The 26278-nt window shown below is 30.0% G+C and overlaps 1 protein-coding gene, 1 long non-coding RNA gene and 1 other non-coding gene across 4 annotated transcripts; all 3 read left to right on the forward strand.

Annotated features, from left to right (window-relative positions):
* Positions 1 to 10918: 10918 nt before the first annotated feature.
* On the forward strand, positions 10919 to 21188 carry LOC129307954 (uncharacterized). Of its 2 annotated transcripts, none has more exons than XM_054948908.1 (5): positions 10919 to 11028; positions 17603 to 18411; positions 18749 to 19180; positions 19369 to 19675; positions 20610 to 20749. In XM_054948908.1, exons 2-5 carry the CDS (start codon positions 17935 to 17937, stop codon positions 20633 to 20635), a joined length of 1242 nt encoding a protein of 413 aa, XP_054804883.1. In that variant the 5' UTR covers positions 10919 to 11028; positions 17603 to 17934; the 3' UTR covers positions 20636 to 20749. The 2 variants fall into 2 exon arrangements, with proteins under 2 accessions (XP_054804883.1, XP_054804882.1); XM_054948907.1 differs by having other exon boundaries at positions 10930 to 11028; positions 20697 to 21188.
* Positions 21189 to 23065: 1877 nt separating this feature from the next.
* Positions 23066 to 23820, forward strand: LOC129310048 (uncharacterized). Its single transcript, XR_008593005.1, has 2 exons — positions 23066 to 23192; positions 23278 to 23820. It is a non-coding gene; the product is annotated as an uncharacterized LOC129310048 (long non-coding RNA).
* Positions 23291 to 23379, forward strand: LOC129310200 (small nucleolar RNA SNORD36). The gene has a single exon (XR_008593038.1). It is a non-coding gene; the product is annotated as a small nucleolar RNA SNORD36 (small nucleolar RNA).
* Positions 23821 to 26278: the final 2458 nt, after the last annotated feature.

Below are 26278 nucleotides of genomic sequence, written 5' to 3' on the forward strand. Positions count from 1 at the left end.
TATATTATGAGGTAATGCAAAAAATTTCATCAACTTTAAAAAAAATTGAATATCTAGAAATTGTGAGGCTCACATTCATTTAACCCTCTCTCTCCCCCTTCCCTTTGTTTTTAAAATGCATGGCCTCTCACTACTCTTTTGCAACTCCTCATCTTCCCTCCTATTTCTCATTTATGAATGATCCTCTTCATTTATCCTTCTTTAGAATGCATGGCCTCTCACTTCTCTTCTATAACTCCTCATCTCACCCCCTTTCTTTCTTTCATGAACAACCCTCTTCATCTCCCCTTCTTCATCGCAAATACACACAAACAAATTCTTCAATCTTCTTACTCATTTTCACTTCCCATTTCTATCATTCACAACCTACCTCAATCTCTTACAACCTAAAATCCTTTCATACGACAACTATGGACACAAAGATTGGATCTTTGGATGCATGCAAGCTAGCTGACAACAACATAGGATTTTTCACTTCCTATTTCTATCAATCACAACCTGCCTCAATCTCTTACAACCTAAAAGCCTTTCATACAACAACCATGGACACCAAGATTAGATCTCCAAATGCATGCAAGCCATCTGACAATGACATAAGCTGCTTGCCAAACAATAACATTTTTTTCATCCAGGACTCTACTCTTCCAATCATGACTCCCTATAGGGCCATACTAGGTTGCCACCTAGCTCATAGGTGTTACCGATGTCTTCCCTGTTCCTAATGACTTTAACCTCACACTCTTCAACCATCTTGGTCGTGTGTAAACAACAAATAACCAGGCGTGCCAGAGACGCTGAGTTTTAATTAATAACAAAAGGGTCTCAGGCTTCTTTACCATAGTTCACCTAGATGTAAAAGATACGCAAGACTTGGTAGAATAAGTGTTTTTTATTTTTATTGAAATGTAAAAAGGTTACAAGTCTAACCTGAAGACAAAAACTAACTGATACACCTAAAAAGCTAAGAATGTAGAATGTGAGTTTTTATTGAGTGTTGACTTCCTTTCTTTTATGCTTTCGTATTCTATTTATAGTGTTAGAGTGACGGTAGCCTCTTCCTTAAGACCTAGAGCATTCTGCCAAAAAATCAGAGATCCTGTGAAACTCATAGCACAATCTTTACTTAGTGTCTCTCATTTTTGGCAACTAGCCCATCTCACTGAGATACTTGGGCATGATGATGCTTCTCCTATAGATTTTGAGATCACTTGGGATCGTGTCTTTATGTGCTAATAGTCTAATATTTTCAATTGGCAAGATTTTAGCATGTTAATACCATCATGGCTTTCTATTGAGCTCGAGGCCGACCCCTTTATATAGATTGGGTTTGACTCTTCAGTCACTCAGCCCAAATAGTTTTATGACCTACCTAATATTTTGGCGAGTGATATTTCATATTTTAGTCCAAACATATCTAATCACCAAGCTAGAGCTTAACATCATTGGATGCTGCAATGAGCTTAACATTAGTTGCATCACTAATAGCTATGCTCACTCTTATGGTGTTATTGCTTATGTCATTACTTTCTCCATTGGTGGCCTTAATGTCAGTTATATTGAAGTTCTTACCCTTATTTTATGTACAAGCAAGATAGATTGATTCGTGGGGTAAGAAACCTTAATCAATGAGGACTAAAGATGTTGTGTGAGGGAAAAAAATAAAGATGTTTTCCAATGAGCTTGAATTCTCATTGCTAATCTCATGAATAGTGTTCTCTCTTGCTGTCTGCGTCTACCTCTGGTACCCTCCTCCACAACCTCTTCTGTCTCGGTTGATTTGGAGTCACTAAAATCTAGACAATGAACACAAAGATTGAAGGCTATGATTAGAATAGAGGCACAATTTCTAACAATGACCCAATGAAGGTTGAGATACAAGCTTGGTGTTCCAGAAACCAATAAAGGAGAGAAAGAGTCCACAAATGACAAAAAAGAAAGAGGGGAAGAATTAAAGAAGCAAGCCTGTGATTTGCATTACACTTACACTTAGCTTCAATAAAAGACACATAGCATGTTAGTTTCTTTCTTTCTTTCTTTTTTGTTTGTCAAATTGATCAATAAATGTCCATTTGTTTGAAATAAATGACAAGTGTTAGGTGCTACAATCTTGTTAAATTTGTACTCTTTTGCTCGTTGAAAAAAAAATTTTATGGCTAAATTGATACATTTAACCTTTATAAAAAGTAACTTATGTTTTTTACATACTAATAAAATTATGTTTTTCAAATGATTGATATCTCATACTTTCATATATTTTATAATACTGATTTAATCTTATTTTGAATTATGTTTATTTATTTAATGGTGAAAACTTCAGATTTTAAATTAATCCGTTAATTAAAATCTTAAGCTTTCACCTTTAAATAAATAAATATTATTCAAAATAAGACTAAATTAGAGTTATAGAGTATATGAAAATATGAGATATCAATCATTTGAAAAATATTATAAAAAAGGGTGCAAAAAAGTTATTTCACAAAATTATGGGTCATTTATCACAGCAACGATGCATTCATAGTGGCAGACCACATTGAGGCTAATTTAGTCTACATAATAGTTAGCATTCTAGACATAAATGGTAGGGATAATTTATTCTGAATTTCAAAGTTCAAGGGTCCATGATGCTACTCGTGTAATAGTTTAGGATCTATGGTGCTCATTAAAAATGACATATCAGTAAAAGACTGTCGTATCATCATTTTAACTAGGCCCTACTTGATGAACATTAATGGCATTAATGGTGAGTTAATAGTGGGTTTAATTTGATATTTTAAAAATTTAAGATTCATTTTGCACATTTTAAGAATTCAGGGTCTAAAGCTATTTTCACACAATATTTCAGGGTCTAAAATACTTATTAACCCTAGATTTATATTTAATATTAAAGAGAGTATATGCCATTGTAACAACCTAAGAATTTAAGTAAAATTATATATATATATATATATATATAAGTTTGTATTTTAATAGAAACTATATTAGTTTTAGGAATTATTATGACAAGAATGGATGTTAGTGTGGTGGAAGATGGTACAAATATTATGCACCAAGTCCTAAGTTTGAATTCCATATCCCTCAAAACAGGGGTTTTATTTTGAATTTTGCCTATTTCAGCTTTCCAAATTACTAAAGTACCCTCATTTCATCAGCTTTTATTTTCTCCTTCTCCTTATTTCAAGAAATTGACCATCATGCTATAGGAAAAAAAATTGTTTCTCAGAATACTATTTTTAAAAATTATTTATCAAAATACAATAAATTTAAAACTTGGTCTGATAGACACCGAGTTTTAGATGTTCTCTTTCATTCTCTATCTGAAGAAGTTGGCTTCTATCTCACCGAATTTATGTGTCAAATTCTTTCCCACCTTTTCTCTCTCGCTCTCTCTCCCCTTCACGTGGTCCTATTATAGCTCAGAAAAGTACACATAAAGGAGGATGCATTCAAGACAAGGCAAGGAAAGATGAGAGCTTCACGTGGTAGTACTTCTTTTGTCTTTTTTGTGTTAGAAAAGTGAAATAATATAATGATAAAAAAAATAAAAGAAAATGCATGTACATGCAATTGTGAAAATCGATGCCTACATATTATGTTACTTGACCTCTACAATACCGAGTAGTAAGTAGAAAAGGCCAGCTTTACTTTAATTTTTTTTAACATTGCTATTGAGATATGACATTACACTGCAAGACGTGTATGAAAATATAAGCAATGTCAAGCCTTGAATTGAACAAATTTGTAGAACTAATTTTTGTGTTGTATCTATCATCAGCATGCGCGTTTTTTCCTTCCCTTATTTCATATCATGTGCATCCATAGTTGAGAAGCTTTGAAAATAAATATTAATTGCGCAATTGTTACATGAATTCTCCTTTTCCTTTTCTTCATCTTTTAGTGTTTACATCTTCTTTCTTCTTTGCTCCTTTTTTATGCAAGTGTTGCATTTGTCTCTCCTTAGCTCTCAAAAATCTTGCTCATTTTGACACTAGATTGAAGAATGTAAGTACATCTATCATATGATTTAATATTTTGATTATGATAAAAAGTGTTCTATTTTTTATATATGTTTAGAATTTGTTTATGCATGTAAATATTTATCTTATTGTAACCTTGTATTGTTGTCTGATGATGTTATGACTGTAGTTTTAATTTGATTGCAAATTTAGCTTTTAAATTTTCATTTCTTGTGTCTCAATGATTATAATTTTCACTTGATAGAAAATTAATCTTTAAATTTTGATTTTATACAATTAATTTCAATTTAATCATTTAAAATATATGCCCTTACATTTAAAAAAATAAAATTATAAAATTAAAATCACATTTTTTTGCTTTTCCCTCTCACTCTCAACCATTTTGCTTCTCTCTGATTAAACACTCAGCGAAAGATTCAAAGTCTAGGAAGATGAATGTTAGTGTGTTAATTAATTATTATATACTGCTAACCCACATTTAATTTTATTTGAAATAAATGAATATATTAGATATAGTTAGTGACGTACATTTTCTCTTCTCATAAGTGGACCATATCTGTGCCTGATGAAACTAATTAAACTTGGTCAATAATAAAACATTTACAATTAATTATGAGATATAAATGATACTTTTTAAAACAATTAATAATTATATTTACTAAGAAAATATATATACACAAAATTTTATGTATGTTTAGTAAATCTAGGGAAAAAAATCACCAACCATTTTATATACACATAATTTTTTGGTAAAAAAATTACAGACATCTTTAACTAGTTATGTTTTTACAAGTGATTTCTTTTAAAAAAATTTGAAATGATTAGTTCAAATATATAAGAAACTTATCTAATTAATTATGAGATAGTATTTTAAAAAATTATTTTTCAAAAACATTTTAATTGTTTAATGATGATTTAGCCTTTAATCATTATTAAGGTAAAAAAAATATAAACATAATTTTAGAGGGAAATGAAATAAATTACTATTATAATTTTATTATAATTTTATAAATAAATAAATTAGTCATGTGTTAAAATGTGGATGCTTGAATGTTACTAAAAATGCTTTGATGCTTGATTTATTGTGTAGGGATTAGATTATTTTTTTGGTGCCTTGATACTAATTTGATTAATAAAAATATTTGCTTAAGTATATAGGGAAAAGGCACAATAGAAAAGAGCTAGTGTGCATATATGCAAATGATCGAATTTTCAATGGTTCAAATGGTGTGACATTTGAATCTGATGATATAAAAATGATAAAAATTGATTAAATATTACTCTAGCCCGACTAAAGCAAGATGTTAGGCAAATACTAGAGCTTCCTTCCAATCAAATTGTATCTAATCTAGTATATAGGTATCCAATACCTATAAATCTGCCAAGATACCTAGCATGTAAGTTGTGGAATGATTCTGACATAGAATAAATGTGGCATATAAATTTGCAATATTTAAATCAATTGACGGGATTAGAGCTACATGCACACACTTCAAATGTAGATGTTGATGACCTCCCTGAATCACAACCACTATAAGACTTTGTTAGATCTTCATTTCCATCAAATAGCAATCACATAGATCTAATGAAAGAAGGAAGAAGGCTTAGCTTGCACTTAGAAAATTTTCATCCGTTTAATCCTCCTTGCCCTAATATTGGTAATAATAGTGTATCGTCTTTTTTACAAGCTCTATCTAAAGATATTACGGATGATTTTGAAGACGAAGATGAGTATGATTTTTATATAAATGGTGGCGGTGACCATAATAATGATGAGGCTTTTGAAGAGAACAATGAAGAGGCTGTCCCAACTTTCTTCTCACAAATTAATATAGAGTTTGCAGCGATTCTTGAGTTTAGTAGAATGGGAGATCTTTTGCCTCCCAACGATAGGCAGGAGTTTTTCATCAGTCAAATGTTTAATAATACTCACACACTAAGATGTGCAGCCAAATTATACTCTGTTCAAGTTCATCACACGTTTAAGGTGTTTCATTTAAGTGATAAGTACGAAGAATATCGATGTATAAATTATAAAAGTAGTTGCAATTAGAGATTAAGGGCTTGTAAAAAAATAAATAGAACATCATGGCATATTATAAAATATACAGGGCCTCATACTTGTTTAGCAACCTCATTAAGTCAAGACCCTAAGGTAAATGCTGATGTCATCTCATCCTCTATTGTGGCAATGGTAATTGATCGACCAAATGTGAAAGTATCCCAAATAATTGAGCGTATGCAATCCATGTTTGGGTATACAGTGTCATATAAGAAAGCATAAAAGGCTAAACAGTTAGCAGTTGCAATGGCTTTTGATAATTAGGAGAGCTCATACTCATTATTACCAAGGTGGTTAGCTATAGTCTAACATTTCATGCCTGGATCATGTGTGAGATTTAAAAGTAAGCTATGCTTAAAAGTTAATTATGAAGGTCAGCCTATGGAAATGTTTGTGCATGTTTTTTAGGCATTCAAGCCATGTATTGATTCGTTTGAACACTTAAAGGCCATTATTCAAGTTGATGGTACTTTTTTATATGGAAAATATAAGGGTACATTTCTTATGGCCATATCACAAGATGATGACAGAAATGTTGTACCCCTTGCATTTGTTGTGGTTGAGGGAGAGACGAAATATGCTTGGTCTTAGTTCTTGTATAATGTTTGCACATACGTCGTAAAGGATAGAAATGGAATATGTTTAATTTCTGATAGGCATCACTCAATAATGGCTGCAGTTGGGGATCCACATGTTGGGTGGCAACCATCGAATGGATATCATGTTTTTTGCTTAAGGCATGTAGCTGCAAACCTCCACAAAGCACATGGAACAAATTGGTTAAAGGAAAAATGTTGTACACATTAGTATAAGTCAATTATTTTTTTTATAATAATAAAATCCTATCATGATATAATTATTGATTATATGTTTTTGATTATATATAGGTTATGCATATGAGCTTCATGTTGTTAACCAACAATTGGCCGAGATAGCATTAATCTATAAGCGAGCAGTAAGATGGATAGGTGAAATTCCAATAGAAAAGTGGTCGTGCATATGATATTGAAGGTTAACATTATGGTCACATGATAACTAATCTAGAAGAATGCATGAATAATGTTTTTAAAGGTGTCCGAAGCCTACCAATTACAAGATTTATGAAGGCTAATATGTATAGGGTGAATAACTATTTTGTTAAATGTGCCTAATAAGTTGAAGCACAAATAGCAGTTGGTCAAATGTTTTCTGAGACAATTAGTAAGAAGCTAGAAATGGCAACACAAGCTGCATCAGCTTGTATCGTTCACACTTTTAATTGAAGGGAAACATCATTTGAGGTGTAAGAACCATGCAATATTCAAATTCATCAATTTGGATGATGTTGCAAGGTTAGCTTAAATGAGAAAAAATGTGATTGTGGAGAGTTTCAAGTAGAAAAATACCCATGTATGCATGTGATTGCAACATGTGCTAGTATTGGCTTAAACCATTTACAATTCGTGGATCCCATTTTTACTTTACAATATATGAGGCAAGCTTATAATAATGAGTTTCGCCCCATAAGAGATGAGATTCATTGGCCTGAAACTAATATTCCTAGTTTGATTCCTGACCCATCAATGATTAGAGAAAGAGGTTGTCCTCACTCAACTTGCATATGTAATGAGATGGATTGCACCACACCACTGAGCTAAATAAATGTGGGTTATGTAGACAAACGAGTCATAATTTCTTTACTTATCCAAATAAACAAGCATGTAGAAGTTAAGTTGTATGATTTGTACTGAATTTGACATTAATTATTCTAGATAAGTATGTTAATTATAATTGACATTCTTCTTGCTATTAGAAATTTCTTTATTTCTTCAAATTGCATTACAATAGCATATAAATGGCTCAACCAAGGCAAGTTATTAACCCAAGTCCAGAAGAAAATACATTATTATACTTACAAGAACAACATATTTCACAGACTGTATGGAATGACAATGTAAGTATCATTTCTCCTTATCTTGTCTAAAATTATTATACTTGACAAGTTTATCACGTTTAATTTTTTTTAGCATGATCACATCCTTTGAACTCGAAGAGTCATGCATGAGGATTGATTGATAGATCCACCACTCCAAATCATAGAGTACCTTAAACAAGTTAGATTTTATGGAGTTGCAAGAATAGGATAATTTGAATATGATCCAACTCTGGTCTCATACTTGTTGAGAGGTGGCAACATAAGACACATACTTTTCATACCACTTATGGTGAATGCACAATAACTTTACAAGATGTTGCTATTCAATTAGGCCTTATATGTATTGAAACTCCTATCTCTGGTAAAACAAACTGGAATTGGTTTAATGTTTGTGAATGGCTCCTTGGAAGACAACCACCAGAAGATAAAATGTTAGGACAAAGGCTTTGTAATTTGTTGGCTAGCTGAACACTTTCACCACCAGATGATGTGAATGATGTACAAGTTCAATAATTCACAAGAGCTTACATACTTAGATTGATTGGTGGGTATTTAATGCTAGATAGGTCAGGTTATAAAGTTTATTTAATGTATCCTTCATTACTTTGGAATTTTGAAAAAGCTAGTTGCTTTTCATGGGGATCTATAGTATTAGTGTATCTTTATAGAGAGTTATGCGATGTCACCAACCTAACTAAGGAAGGGATAGGTGGATGCTTAGCATTACTTCACTTATAGGCATGGGATCGCTTTTCGATGCTCCCACCAGAGCGACCTCCAACTCTAGATACACAAACAGATATCTATCCTCTCATACCCCCTCTTGGATTTAGGTAATGCTTATTTTAAGATTTCATTGATATGAGTTTATATTATTTATTTAATCATATAAATTTAACAAGTTAAAAAAATTAATCACAAATGAAAAAATGTGGGGTGACCACCTTGTCCTAGTGCCATTGCATTACAACAATATAGACTTTGGCTCAATGTAATGGTGGAGGATGAGATAATTTGGAAACTATATAATTTTCAATTGGTGCAACTTTTGATTCTAAGCTATTGTTTAGTCACACCACAAATTTAGAAGGCTTCAGTTCTCTTAATATGCTTTCACATAATAGAATGGCACTATCTTGATCGTGTCATGAGACAATTTGGTCTTTAACAACTGATTCCTTTTCCCCTAGTTAGTTTGGGGAATGTCCACACATTACAACTTAGGGGAAGAACATCATCAAATTGGATTAAGGAGCATGCAAACTTTAGTCTACTATATCAAACGAGCCATTAGATCACACATCCGAGTACATGCGATGGTATTGGAGACATACTTGAAAGTGGATTAGCTCAAGAACTGCTGCAACTAGTTTTGCAGTAAGTATTCACTATCATTATATTTTTATAATTGATATTCCTACTTTTCAATTTTTTTTAACTAATTTCAGGCAGATATAGCGGAAGATTTATGTAAGTTAAGTCTTCAAAATCCTTTACAAATACCTATAATAGATTATTAAGAAAAGGTTTGTCAAGACCAATGTAATATATTACTTGTGTTGAGAGAGCAACGCTTTACAATGTTCCCTCAACTTGCTCCACCTGCAGTAGATGTGTCACGCCCACATATACTTCAAGGTAGGCAAAGTAAGAGACGTGGAGGCTATTTGTCTATACAACCACCCGACGCCATTAAAGATGAAATGGAACAAGACCAAGGATGCCCTTCTTCTTCTAACTTGTTTACTCAATCCCATCGCATGCCCCCATCATCCTTGTCCCACTACTTAGCTCTCCAAATGTTGAACAATTTGGTTCATTCACTTCTTTATTTTATGATCTACTGTTATTTGTAGCCGAATATAATGATTGCAAGTTTGAACATGGAGCGCCCTTGAATGAAATATTTACGACTCCACAGCATTCGATCTCCCCTACAGAGTCTCCTATTTTTTATTTGAATACCCCACCAATTATACCAATCACAGAATCATTAGAATCACAACACAAAGAGCCTACAAGACAAGGGCGAGCACACCGTATTATAAGGAAACCAAAATGTGGCACAGGAAGCCATTATGTATAAATTATGTTTTTTAATGTAAAAATATTTAATATTTAATTATTCTAAAAAAATAATAGCCTTTTTGTTATTATTGACTCATTTTATTATTTTATATTTTTAATTATTATTTATTCTACTTCAATCTAAATTAATTACAAAAAAGTATTATTGTATTAAATAATAAAAATCTACTTAGTAGCTCATCATTTCATTAATGATTACCCCATCAATTTTTTTTTTGTAAAAAATAATTCAATAATCATAAAAATAATCATTTTATCATCATGATTATGTTAATAAAATTAATGATTAACTAATGATGGATTAGGATAAGGGTGGGTAGGGAATAAAATGTGACAATTGATTTCAATCAAACTAAGTTGTGTACATTCTTATTAAATTAATTTTTGGTTTTATAGCATCTTGAAAAATATTTTTTATAGTATTTTAATAATTAATTTTTTATGTAATATTTCAGTAATTTTGCCAATCATTAATCAATATTAAAAAAATTTCCCATGATGCAAGAGAAGCTTCAGCATCTGACATTAGAGTCTTCATGACTTTTTTAATATTTCACCTCTATCCTCTCTTATTTTAATACCTTTTGCCAACATATTTTTTAGAGTCATAAAAGTAAGACCACGTGAAGGAGAGAGAGAGAAAAAAAAATAGACAAAAATTTGACATATAAACTCAGTGAGATAAAAGCCAACTTATGCAAATAGAAAATGAAAGAGAAAATTTAAAACTCGATATCTATCAAGCCAAATTTTTAACTTATAATATATTGATAAATAATTTTTAAATTATAGTATTTTGGAAATTGTTTCTTTTTTCTATAGAATGATGGTTAAATTTGCTCCTTTTTCCCTGTTCAGTCGTGAGTCACCAAAGCTAAAGAAATTTCTAGATCTTCATTGTGTGGTCTTCGATCTTGCCTCCTTCTCCGTCGTTCCATCATTATCATCGGTGGTTGTAGGCTCATCGTCACCTCGCAGAAAACATCCAGGTCTACTGACTTTATTTTTTTTTTCATTTTTGTTCTGTTTTCTCTGGTCTGTGACACCGTCGATCACTGCTTGGGGGAGGGGGGTTATATTGATCTTTGCTTCTGGCTGCTATTATTAGAGACTGTGATGATTGAAATTTTCTCTGTTGGCAACTTCTTTTTTGTTTCCCTTCGGTTTGTGCACTTCGTCAGCTCTCTCTTTCTCTCTCCTCGATCTTCCCTGTTATGCGTCACCGACCAACCTTCTTCTTCCTTGTTTGAGCAACATCTTATTCTCTTAGCTTTCATGATTGTTGAATGGTGGTGTAGATAGGGGATTAATCAAGCTGAAATTTAAGCTAAGGACATACTTTGGTAGTTTATTCCTCCGATATTGGGGTTATTGCAAAGGGAAAGATTAGATTTAACTTTATTTGAACGTGTTTTGACTTTCATTGAAGGAATGAAATTGGAAAGCTGAATTAATTTAAGTATCGGCATTAAAGAGTTGTTGGAAAAATTGTGGAATGGGATTTGAAGAGAAGAGTTTAGCATTAAAAAAAATTTTATGTACGTGAGGAGTTCGATAAAATACCCTTAGAAGAGTTTTGTTTAATTTTAATATTTTTCTGAAATATAATTGATTATTGTAAGAAGCATAATTAGTATGGGTGTTATTATTAATCTATGAATTTAAGCTGGAAGTTACAAAAGAGATTTGACTACCAAATTAATAATATATGATTATTTAAATTATTGAAAATGAATAGATTGTTGATGGGAGATTGTATTTTAATAGAGTATTGAGCCATGACTTTTAATGAATTTTATGTGTAAAGTCTTGATTTTAAAATTTTAAATTGATTATAGCTAAATTTTGATAGTGGTAATGTAGTGAGAAAATTATTGGACTTATTGAAAGTTTATTTAAAAATCTTAAGTTAATTTATTGGGAATTTGGAGGATGAAAAATTTAATTGACATTGAAGGTGAATTTTTGAATTTTAAAAATTTTAGGTAAATGAATAGTATCTCAATTAATTTTTAAACAAAATTATCTTTACTAAAATATTACATTTTTCATATAAACCATTTTAATAGTAACAATGAGATTATTGGCTATTTTGATTTTTAAATTACTTTATTTTGTGAAACTCTCTTTATCGGATTTGATGATTTTAGTTAATCAATAAATACGAGATTTGACTTCAATTGTGAGATTTTATTTTGAAAATTATTGGATTGATACAAAAAAAAAATTCATGCAAGTTCAACATTAAAAATAAATTTTTTATTTAAAAGTGATTATTTTTTATGTTTGAAATTGGTTTTGGAAAGAACTTTTTACAAAATACTGGTTGCTAGCAATAGTTCCGTTAACCCTTCACACCTTAATAAATAGCTAGCTAATTTAAATTTCGTGAGCCCTGTTTTCACGTTTGTTATTCGTGGATCTAATACTCGTATTTGATTTCGTGGCTTCGAGCCATATTTGGTTAGTATTATACTTGTGGACTGTATGTTTATATTTATTTTGTAATTTCAGTTGCATTTAGTTATTTATCCTCGTGACCTATATGTTCATGTTTGTTTTGGTGGTATAAGTTGCGTTTGGTTATTTACTCTCGTAGATTGTATGTTCACATTTGTTACTTGTTCTGATAAGTTTCTATACTTATGAGTTTTTAAATTTTTATGGATCTATTTTTCATTGGTTTTGATTAGTGAAATATTTACAATTATTTATTGCAATTATTTGCTTTATTGAAGTTAAATGATAATGACATTTGATATGATATTTTAATGAATTATGATTTATTTAAAGTTATATAGAATCATTTTATTCTAAATTTATTTAAATCTTCATGGAGATCGTTGTTGTTCTAATTTTCCTTTTATTCATATTTAATTATTTATTATTGGAACATTATTCACTAAAAATAATTTTAATTTTAGATTCATTAACTGATATTGATCCTACTGCTGATATTTGAAGGGCAATAAAGCATTACTGGGTGCTAATCTTGTTTAGTATTATTACCTTTGACGTAATTATTCTAGACTAGTATTTTAATTTAGAAGAAAGACTAGTTGCTCTACATAGATTTTTATTAGGACTTTATTTTAATTTATATACTGTTTGTTGGCTGAAAAAAACTGAGCTCTTAACTTATTTGATATTTTAATTGAATCAATGTATTATAGAGATTTTGGAAGATTCTATTTATAAAAAAGGTTATGTTAAAATTTCTTCGAACATGTTGAAACTTTATTATAATGATTATTATTAAAAGTATTATAATTTTAATATAAATTTAATTATATTTTAGAATAGAATGAAATTACAATTTGAGGTTTACGGGATTGTGTAACACAATTCACACCCCATACTGATTACTCTTTATTTTCAAGATGTAATAGCCATTTAGCTAATGAAGTGAAGGTATTCATATCCAACGATGGTAAATGCATTAAGAAAAAGTCTAATTACAATTAGAATAAGTATTTTGTATATAAATTCCACTATAAATTAGGTAGAGTTAGAAAACGACTGATTGGCCCTTATAGGCTTGGGTCCAAAAGCTATTTATCTCAAAATTGATCATTTTTTTAAATTTAATTTTTATTGATTAGGCTCAATGAGCTAACAAATTATTTTTATTTTTTAAATTCTTTTAAATTAATTTTTCTATTATAATATTACACATTTATGTTCTAAAATAAAAGTTAAAATATCTTAAAACTTTCAAAATAAGTAATTCAAATTCTAATTTTAAGGTATATATATTTACTTTGAAGTTTAAATTTAATCCAAAGATATAAAGTATCATAATTTTTTTAGTTAAAATAAATATAAAATTACACAAATAATCCAAGTCTGAACTCATTTTTAAAGAGTTAGGCTTATGAGTCCTTTTCACAAAAATAACGTAATTTTAAATCATGAGTCCAAAAAAATTGAGAAAATTACAATCAAAAACTTGGTAAAAAAATTATTTGCAGACCATGACTAATATAAAATAAATTATTGTTAAAATGAGAATATAAATTTATTTATTTTTTCAAATGAGACTAAAAATAAAATCAGCCAGATAGTCCAATACCTCGAACTTAGTATTATTATATTCACGGCTCTATTATTTGGAGACAGGAAGTGCCAGTGTCTCCTATTCTGAAGGTCACCGTCTCCGCATGTTATGGATGCTGGTTCAAATGTAGGAAACATGAATGCATTATACATCCACAGACCACATTAACATGCGATCCCACACTTTGATTTGGAAATTTAAATACGACTTCAATTTATTATTGCAAAGCATCTTTTTAAAAATTTTATATTGGTATTTTTTATTACTAACATGTATATTTTTATTGGAGATAATCTTATTTATGGTCAAGCATTAAATATGTGTATCTCGCTTAATTTACTTGTTTTTTAAGGAAAAATTGCTAGTAAATGCTTCCTTGTAACTGAAATTATGCTAAAGAACCAAAGGATTTGAGTACAAGCAAATAGATTTAGGATATAAGCCATGAAACAAGAGAAAGTAAAATCTATGTATTATATAAGCATTGTTTTACTTGGATTTTGCTCTTCATTCAACATCACACTATTTTGTATGTTAACTACCTCTATTTAATGTCATCTATCTGACAAAGTATTATTAAAATTAAGAGAAAACACAACTATTGATCAACCCTATAGCATTATTTTATTTTATTATTAGTTTTTATATTTTTTTTATTACTTCAAGTTTATATAATTTTGGGTTAATGAATAAATAAGACTCTGAATTCTTGCTCGAAAATTATTTTGGACCCTGAACTTTTAAAATATATAAAATAAACTCTAAATTTTTAAATTTATAGCAAAATAAACCTTGATTGTTAACATTTTATCACCGTTATTGTCCATGTGGTACTGTTCAAAATTTAGTTTCTTACAAATTTAACTCTGACTGTTACAGTACCCGCATGGACAGTAACGATGTTAAAAAATTTATGATCAAGATTTATTTTACTATTAATTTAAAAGTTTAGAATTTATTTTGCATATTTTAAAAGTTTGAGATCCAAGGTGATTTTTAAGCAATAATTTAGAGTTTTATTTGCTCGTTAATCCTATAATTTTACCTAATTGTAATGTTAATCTCTCTATTTTTTTAAATATGCCCATAAAGATGATGATATAGTATTAGTAAAATTAAATTATCAAATGTATATCTAATATCATTTTACTACGAGTTAAATAGAAGTTACGTTTCATTTCGCTTGTTTTTACATACTTCAAATTTTAAACTCGTCTCTTTACCTCTACTTTAGTTTTGTTCATCATGCCAAAATACTGTATTCTTTTTTGTTAAATTCGAAGCTATTGTCTGTTTTTTTTTTTTTTTTGTTAATCTTGATGTTGGGTTTTTTTTTTTTTCGTTTGTGTAGTCAAGCATATTCTTCAATTTCTTTAAGTTGATCTACATTACTCTTTTGTGATTGTTTTGTATCTTTCTTCCTTTTATATTTTACCATTCAATTTAACAACATTAATTACACATCAAATAATTTAATATCATTAGTATTACACTATCATTTTTTTGAATATATTTAAAACTAGAGAGATTAATGTTGTAGACGAGAAAAACTATACAGATTTGGAGCAATGAAAAAAAAAATATAGAGATCAATAATACAATATAATAAAACTATGAGAATCAATAATTTCATTTTCCCATTAATAATCATTATACTTTAAAATTTGGAACATAACATGCATTTAAAGACAAGACAAAAATTCAAATCAGGAGAACTAAATAGGAACAAAGGGAGGGAGGACTCCCTTTAATTTTATTTATAAGTTATTTTTATTTTTTTTATCGAAACTAAGATTAACTTTGATACTCATTAATTGTTTCTAAAAATTTAATAAGTTGGGTATTGCACCTGAACTTTCAAGCCTTTTTAAACAGATAACAACCATGGTAATAAAAATGATAAACCAATAAAAACCAATTACCATGGTAAACAAATTTAAATTTGTTCACTAAATACTAACCATGATAATTCAGTATCTCAAATTACCACACAATATTTCCAACTCGAGTAATCAAAATAGAAACAACTAACCAGTCACGCAACTTAACTAATTATGACCTCCGGCCTCATCTAATAAAACCCCAGCCAAAGCAGCGTTATTCACGCTATTAATTAAATATGAGAATGTAGTGAGCCCTTAAACTGACAATAATATATAATATTCAAATTAAATGTGGAGCTTGGGGCTTTACAATAAATTAGTATTACCTCATTTTCAAATTATAAAATAACTTTAGAGACATTTCTTTATTCCAAAATATGAAATAATTTAATAAAAATAAAATTTTATTAATAATACTTTTTTAATATTATTTTATAAGTGAAGAGAGAAATTGAAATGATTGTAGTATGCTCTTTTGGTTTTATTTATAAATTATTTTTAACATATTTTACAAGAATCAACAAAAATTTTAAAACTTATTAATTATGTCTAAAAATTTGATAAATTCTCAATTTTGTTCCTATCAATATATATATATATATATATAGCATATTTTTTTCTCCAACATTTAATGAAGGGTAAAAAAAATTTATAATAAAAATTTAATGATATAACATACAAATAGGATAAAAAATTTTTATCTCTCTACGCTGTAAATAAGACCAAATAAAGTAATGATTAAATATATATGGTTATTTTTAAAAGCTTATAGTTTTGTTTTGACAAAGTGAATTTATAAAGTATAATTATTGAGCTTTATTGGTATGTATAATATTATCTTAAATTATCTTATAATTTAGAACGAATGGGGTATTTTGTAGTCGCCTCCAATGCTCCAACAATGACTACATAATCTCTTCTGGGAGAATGACATTTAAAGTTTTCTTAAAGAAATTTATTACAATAAGGATCTATCAATTTTATATTAGATATTATCTTGTAAAAATACATGTATGTTATGACAGCTAAACCTTAGCTTAAGTGATGATTGAGCTTTTAACAATAACATATTCTTTCTAATTCTATTTATAAATCACTTTTAGTATGTTTTATTGAAATTAAAAAAAACTTTAAATTTTATTAAATATATTTTAAAATTTAATAAGTTTTCACTTTTACCGTTAATAAATATTCTTAAATATCATTAATTACTTGCATTTTTTATTCAATAAAGGCAAAAATATAAAGAGGGACCTTAAAAATTGACAAATGTACTATAAATAAAATTAATTTTTTTTTCACCCTATTACTAAGATCATAAGAGTATACATGCCCTCCTAGGACAGTATTTGATATAAAAAATAGTGGGTTTATTATAATAAATTCTCTTGACAGAGGCTTACATATCATTCTCTCATCTCTTGTTTGCCTCTTATTTTTGTTTTGGAAGAATGACAAATAAGAACTCTTGAAAAATATTACGTATTTTTTATAATTGAAATGTTAGGAATTTTCAATGAAAACATTAAGAATTTTTTAATCTACAATTTACAGTTCTTTATTTTACATTAATTTCTCTTTTCTTTTCTTTTCTTTTTTCCCTATGGTATCCTCGGAATCCAGATCTATGCAATTTGCAACGTTCACTCTTTATACATGCCCGGACTTTGAAATTTGTGGGCCTTTGCTAAACGGTGGAGGCCACACGTCACCAGAAGAGGAGGACATATACCGAGCTCAAAATTCCACGAAACACCTAATAATTCCTCTCGAGATGCAGGTTGAGGAAGCAGAGTGAAGCTGAAACTAGGCAGAATCAACTTTCACTTTCAGCATGTTCAATCACTTTCGCCTTCCGAAATCTCTCTCAAACCTCAACTTCTCATCACAATGCGTACTATCATCCGTCGTATTAAACGGTGATATTTTAATCGCCGTTTTTTGATCCATGAATCATGGCCAATCCCGATTCAGAAACAGAGCAAGCTCCTCTTCTGACGCCCCTTCTTGGTTGGAGTTCAAATCCGAATCAAAACGGCATTGAAGTAGATGAAGCACAAGAAGGAGAAAATGAGGAAGAGGACCAACTGGATCACGCGCTTCGTCGTTTGGAAATCTTTCTCACTATACTTGGGTACAAGCAGACTTCGGTGTTGAGCTTCGCTCTTTCTTGGAGTGCGTTCATGCTGATTGGGGTGGCGGTTCCACTCTTGGCTCTTCATTTCAGTGGTTGCTCTGACTGTCAGATTGAGAAGTATCAGATTAGGGATTTTGAGATGGACGTTGTGGCCTTTCAGGCGTGCCTCGCCGCCGTCTCCTTGATTTGCCTCTCCCATAATCTGCGCAAGTACGGTTTAAAGAGGTTTCTTTTTGTTGACCGCTACGGTGGGCAAATGGCCTGCTTTCATAAAGACTACGTTAAACAAATTTCGGTGAGCAAATTCAAGTTTATTTAGATATCTACGTGTGGCCAGTCAGTGTAAGAATTATCTGCAACAGCTACAAATTTATGTTTTCGATTATCTTCTTTTCTGTTTCATGACTGTGATCATTACTGCAAACTTCTGTTAGTTTTACTAAATTGTCATCATACTCTAGTTCTTAAAAATTCTCCCAAATATGGTCTAAATTTCTGTCAGTTTTTCTATTTTATGATGTTTGGGTAGTTCTATTGATCCGTTTGCTTCACTCAGTACCTTCAATGGGGTAGGAAATTCACCACTAAGAAGTGTTAAAACATGTTTTTTTAATTTTTTATTTCCCCTTTAGGAGTCTATGCGCTTGCTCGTTCTGTGGCTACTTCCATGTTTCCTGCTGAAGATAGCCCGAGAAATCATTCGCCTTATACACTTACGTCATGAGTCATGGTGGCTCTCAGTTGCTACTTTATTAGCTTTAACAATATCTTGGACTTATGTGAGTACAATCTCTCTATCAGCCAGCATTTTGTTTCACTTGGTCTGCAATTTGCAAGTTATCCACTTCGATGATTATGGGAAGCTGTTAGAAAGGGAATCTGATGTGTTAATATTCATGGAGGAGCACATGCGATTGCGTTATCATCTCTTAAAAATAAGCCACAGGTTCAGAATATATCTTCTTCTGGAATTCTTGGTTGTCACAACTAGCCAGTTTGTGGCTCTGTTACAGATCACAGTATATGGTGGAATAATTTCCTTAACAAATGGTGGAGATTTTGCTGTAAGTTCCATTTTGCCATGTTTAACTTGTATAAGTTCCCATTCTTACGATGATGTTATCCAATCATTAAGAAGTTACTCAGTTCTAATGTGTAAATAGTTTCTCATTGTTTTCCCTGCTTTTGTCATGATTTCAAGTTGTTTCACAGCAAGTTGATTCCGTTTCTTTTATTTTTCCTATCCTTTCAGGTTTCTACACTTCTACAGGTTGTTGGAATTATTCTTTGTCTGCATGCAGCTACAAGAATCTCTCATAGAGCTCAAAACATAGTTTCACTTGCTAGCCGGTGGCATGCATTGGCAACGTGCACCTCTTCTGATGTATCTCAAATGAGAAATTCTATCAGCTTAGGGAGCTTGGAGGCTGCAAACCGTTTGAATTCAATATATTTGGATTACTCAGAAAGTGATCTAGAGTCACTGGATTGCATTGATATGCCTATTAGTACCCGACTGGCTTCCTATATGTCATCACAGCACAAGAGGCAAGCCTTTGGTATGTCATTCAACAATTTTTTGCTTATAGAGTGTTGACCTTATCAAGTCAGCTCTGCTAATTTGTGACGATAATGTCATATTTGTATATAAACATCGATTTACTAAATTGCTCCACTGCAAGTTGCCATGATTATGAGCGTTGACATTGTTTTCCTTTAATGCTTAACTTATTCAGAGTACTCGCTTCAGCCATGCAAGTTGTGATAAACTTTTGTTCCATAAAACATCTTCTATAGTGTTTACATTTTGACCGAAAAACTCTAGAAATGATTTTTTTCCCCCTTTCTAGTTCTTGATGGATACTAAGTTGTGATTTTTGTTTTTTTCCTGTTGCTGAATATTCAAGGTTGATTTTGTTCATCTAGTCCAATTTAAGAGGCAAATAATTTGTCTAAAAGAAGACTAAATATCTATTTAAGTTCTAACTTCCTGTAAAAAGACATTTCCATCTGATCTGCATCGGCATCACTCTTCTGTATTGTCATGGATCAAAACCAGCTTTTATATGTGATTTGATTAAAGCAGACTCAGCCAGCATTTATTTTATGTTACTGTCGCATTGTCTTTGCTCTTCTGCTGCATGGCATGAGATGAGCAACCCACATGTCATCTCTTAATAATAGATTGAAATCTTGGAGGTTAACATTACAGATATTGATTACCTGGGTATTCTTTTGCCCTCATAAAGAGTCCACAAGTCATTTTTTTTAGTAGAAAGTCCACAAGTCAATTTTTTTTTTTTGGTGGAAGTCAAATTCTTTTTTTTTTTTTGCATCTGCTGTTGAGATTATTAGTTCTGGTAAGATTCCTTCTCTTACAGGCTGCTATGCTATCTAATTTAATTTTCTTCATTGGGTAGTCTGATCATGTTACATCTGTGATTTAATGTTTTATGAACCATTTTTGAAGTTGACAGATATTGTTCTATATAGCTTCAGGTTTAAAGAATTGGAAGTAAGTTGTCCACATACTTTGTATATACTGGGACCTGATGCTGAAGCATGCCTTTAAATTTTCAGTGATGTATTTGCAATCTAATCCTGGAGGAATCACTATTTTCGGGTGGACGGTTGACCGATCTTTTGTCAACACAATATTTTTCATTGAACTGAGTCTAGTAACCTTTGTGCTTGGTCAGACCATAGTTTAAGGTGGCCACAAACAATAAGAAACCTTCCCTGCATGGATTTTGTGATTTTGGTTAAAAGCTTCCAGGCATATCGATATCTCATTAACAGGCAAGATATGGAAGTGATGTAAGCTGTACCTCTGTTACATTATACAGCAGCCAAACCAAGGCAGACTTGCGACGGAAACGCTGGTAAATTCTTCTGCGCATCTGTTCAAAGTATTGAGTTGAAATATGGATATAACGTTATTTCAAATTGACATGAAGTCAATATACGTTGGCAGCTTTAACTATGCTGCTAAATATGTCATGTAATGATTGTATTTGTACCAATACAATCTATAAATTATCTTATAAATCGACAGACAACTCGTTTTTTGTTCGTTGGTTTTCAGGACAGTAACAAGCTCTGCAAAGGGCTTGGTGAAAATTTTGGACATCTACTGCCTTTTTTCCCCCCCATAGATGTGCTTTCATTTACCCTACTAGGTATCCTTCTTTTTTCGTGCCAGAGTATAAAAAATAGGGAGAATGAGAGGGTCAATTAATTCAAATTAAATTTTAAGTGTCAAACTTCATGAATTTGTAAATTCATTTCGTAATTTTATAACTTCATTATAATGAATGTGTAATTTATTTTTTTAACTTTTAACATAGTTGAAGAATAAAAAAATTTATTTTTCTATTAAAATTTAAAATACAAGTTACAAATTTATTGCAATGAAGTTGCAAAATTGAAGGATGAAGAGGGAAGAATTTTAATTATAGGTGATGAAATTAAAAATAAATGAAAAATTTACTTTTCCAAGCTAGTTGGAGTAGCAGAGATGAAAATGTTACGATAGATGTGTGGACATACATATACATATATATATATATATATATAACAGATCTACTGTACATTTTAGAATCATGAGAAAACAATGTTTTCTTAAAATTTTACCCATAATTGCGCAGAGGAAAAAAAAGAAATGGAATCCAAACGGTTAGATTCTCGGCAAATTAATGACACAATTAGATTTCCAACAATTTTTTTAAAAATAAGTTATAAATATTGATCTACCAGTTGCAAATTCACGTCTTAATTGTAAATACAATATTTAAATTCTGAGTATAATAATTAGTTTGCAATTTAAATTCTTGTTTATAACTATTTTTATTGATATTTACAATTTTTTTAAAAAAAATTATCTAAAATTTAATTGTCATTAATCAATTATTTTAAAATTTTATTGCCATTCTAAAATATAGGGAAAATTAGAAACCAACATGACAAGTATAGGTAAGGAAGAGAAGAAAGTGTTACTTTTTTTTTTTTTGGATATGAGGCCACGAAAAGATCATGCTAACCGATATGCTGAGTCATGTCAGAGTATAAAAAATTCCCACAACCATGGGGTGCAGTGTAAAAAAAAATACATTAAAATTATTAGTAGAGGCTTGATAAGTGAACCAGTCAGAATATGTGTTTATTTTTCTAAAAACGTGATCAAAGGTAACAATTCAATTTCGCATAATGAGATCTCTGATATAATTGATAGTAGCAGAAAGAGGGTGATTGGTGGAGAACTCATTGTGAATTAATGATAGAGCTTTAGTTGAGTTAGATTAGACATTCACTTTGTTAAATTTTTCAACCCAACAGATATTAAGTCCTTTTAAGATACCTACAAGTTCAGTAGCTGTACTTGGATGATATTCAAAATATTTGGAGAAGCTTTTAATTCAATTTCCTTGTTTGTTCCATATGAGACCACCACAAGAAGTTACACCAATAGAATTAACAAAGCTATCAGTATTTAATCTAACTCATCTTTCTTTGGGAGGAGCCATTTAGCGTTAATTCTATCCCCTTTTTGAATGAAAAATTCAATCTTAGATTGGCAGTATTAATCACTGATAATATCCTGAATATTGATAAAAGCAATGTCTCTATCTTGAATGTCTTCTTTAAAATAGATGTTTTTATATCTTTCTTTTTAAATGTTCTAACACACATGGCTAAATAGTCTTTGCAGGAAATCTTCCTTGCCGAGCAAAGAAAGTGTTACTTCGGTAAAGCGCTAAGATAGATTTTGGGGCCAAAATCTTCGGTCAATTTATTTATGTTTTATTTGGGCCAAAAGTTTGGGCTTATTCAATTGTGTGATAAGTAATGGGCCCAAGTTAGACCGACAATTTTAGAGAAATGGTGATATTACAAGGATGGATCCAAATTTAGACCAATAATGTGAGGAAATAGTTGTGGTATTGCCAGGATGGGCCCAAAACGGTGCGTATAATCCTCTAGGGTTTTATGAAGCCACCCCCTGCCGTTCCCCTTCTCTCTCTCTCTTATATATTGGAGGGTTTACGGGCAGTGTGGAGGTAGAACAACCTCTAACAGGTACTTTTCATGGATCCTTTAGTATGTAAGTCTTTTGTCTTGTGTTCTACACTTGATTTCGATTCGACTTGTGGTTGGGATTCAGAGTATATAGATCTGAGCAGATGATGAGCTGATTCAACTGTAAATTGCTGATTGGCGATTCCATGAAGCTATTACAAATCGAGCTTTTTAAAACTGATGCTCAGATCTCGCGATACTTTTGCAGGCCTCAGATGTTTATATTTGAGTCGTTTCTGTGTAAGTACTCTGAACTTTAAACAAGTCTCAGTAGGACCTCCACGTCGTCATTTCTGAATCTGTTAGTCTGTCGATCCTCCCTCAGTTTTCTGATACTTGATGTAACTTGTAAATAAGAGAAACGAGGGAAGAAGAAAGAGAGAATGAAAGAAGCGAATAGAGAGAAATTGTAGGTGCAAATGATGAGAGGAAGATGAAGTTGAGAGCATGATAGACAGCTTTTGATTTATGCGATTGGGAGAGGAATAAGAAATTGCAGACACCAAAGTAGGGTTGGGTTCGTTTGATTTTGTTTTTAAAACTAATAATGTTGGAAATTTAATTTTCGAAATAAAACAGGACAACATTAATGTTAATTATATTGGCGATGGTTGATAGCAGTTGGTTTTATCCTGTGCGGGTCCGTTTGATGACAATAACGGCTATTAAGCAAGTGTTTTGCATTTAAGTGACTTTTAAAAGTATTTTCATTTTTTAATTCCATGGCCTGTATTGAACTTGAGAGATTAGTACTTCCTGGTTCCTGCCCGCACTAATCCTTGATCAACGACAAACACGAGCGGTGGCAGTTTGAGTTAAGTCTGAAGGATCAATCTGGATAAGTTGAAAATTTTTTAGAGTTGGGTTTAAGAGTTTAGATATATTTTTTTTTTATTCCGTGTTTATTTGGGCTGTCAAGTCTGAACTTGAATTGGCTTAATCTGAATATTTCAACTTTTTATTTATTATTTATAAAATAAGATAAAAATTTAAAATATTAATTTTTTAAAATAAAAATTAAAATTACATAAAAATAAAAAATAAAATAAAATAATATTTGTTGTAGCTGGTGTTACTTATATGGGTTTTTTAAATGTGTTAGAATGTTTTATACCCGATATAAATAAGTTTGATTTGAATTTAGCTTATTTTGTCTCACGAATTACTATCTCTACATACAAGCAGTGCAATCCGATGTTATTTGCCTAAAATTTTTATATTTTTAAAATAAATATTTTTAAATACATGGATGTTATTGGCAAATATATATATATATATATATATATCCGAATGTTAAAGATTATATGTTAAATATGAAATTCAAATTCATCAATTCAATGAACCTTACTTAGAGAAGCCTTCACCCAATGAACTAGGCTTTCTAATGAACCTTAACCTTAATTAGTTAATTTAGGTTTTTGACGTTGCAACGAATTTAAGGAATGTTTATACCAGTGTTTTTAAAAACTGAATTGGTTAGGGTCCACGGTTTATTAATTGAATTGTGGTTAAATTATAGTCGGACTGGTTATAGTTAAATTAATATATTTTAATAAAATATTAATAGCTTGATATAAAAATAATAATATAAGAATAAAATTTCAAATAATAATACAATAAACTAAAAAGATCAAATTAAATCTCTAATAAACTAAAAAGATCAAATTAAATCTCTAATATATAACTTTTGTTTTGATAAGAAAATTTCTATTATTTAAATTAAATATGGTTTTAGAAAACTAATAATTATTTACAAGTAAAATTATTATTTTTTAGTCCCAAGCCTTGATTTTTGATTTGGACGGTTACACCCAATAAAAAGATAGATTTTATTTTATTTTATTAAATCTTAACAAATGTTTTAATAAAAATAAATAAATCATAAGTGATGTGATCCCACTTCCCACGATTTTAGCATTGATGATCGACACTACTCAAGGTAGCTTTTCCATCTATTTGCATCTGATCTTTTTTTCTTTTTTCTTCTTAAATTTGACCCAAATTGACCTACTTTGAGTTTCAGGTTAAATTTGATTCTCTCAAAATTGTTTGGGTCAATTTGATCCAAATGTTAAATTGGTTTAAGTAGTTGGATTAAGCCATTTTATTTAACGGATGGTGGTCATATCAATTTTACAACACTAATTTATACTTTTTCTCTTGGATGACTTGACATCCAACTTGGACTTGAGCTTCGCCCGCATCAAAGTTTGGATCCTTGGGTTCCTCCTTTGTTTATAATTAATCATTGATAAAAAATTAATTATTTGGCTCTAAAATTTTGACTTAGTTGTAGTTTAGTTTTTTAAATTTGATTTGTTATAATTTAATGTTTTAATTCAATTATAATTTAGTTTATGAACTTTCAGTCAGTGTACTTAGTCTCTTACTCCCTTGTAATCATTTAAAATATTAATTCATATATTTTAAAAAATAAAATTATAAAAATTAAATTTTTTTCTAAAATTAGGGATAATATTTTAAATTACAAAAACTATTAATTTTTATAATTTTATTTTTTAAAAATATAAGGATTAATATTTTAAATAGTTAAGACTATAAATATTAGATTATAGTAAGTCAAAATTTGAAGATCCGATTACAATTGAGTTAATAATAAAATATAAAAATTGAGCTATAACGTTAAAATTTAAAAATTAAGTTATAATTAAATTATAATTGAATCAAAATTATAAAAATTAAATAATTAATTTTTTTTAATTATAATATACACTAATATATTTTAAAAAGTGAATCCAACAAAATGAATAAAAGAATAATAAATTATGTATTATGTATGTTTTTGTTTATGTGCGTGTGTAATACTAGTTGAAGTAAGATCTTTGAAATGTATAATGAATACATATCATAAAGCCAGCCTTAACAAGAAAAAAGGGATTATTAGTATTTTAAACTTTCAATTAACACAGTATTATTGGACTATCAATGTTGCAACTTTCAACTTCATCTTCCCCCATTTTGACTTCATCAATTATCTTTGTAGAAAATCATCTAGTACTCATAAAATAATCATGTTTTCATGAAAATTAGCTTATTTTCACTCAATCATTACCTAACAATGATTA

Source organism: Prosopis cineraria, unplaced genomic scaffold (genome assembly GCF_029017545.1).
Source record: "Prosopis cineraria cultivar Desert tree isolate PC_DT_omini unplaced genomic scaffold, ASM2901754v1 PC4, whole genome shotgun sequence".
NCBI lineage: Eukaryota > Viridiplantae > Streptophyta > Magnoliopsida > Fabales > Fabaceae > Prosopis > Prosopis cineraria.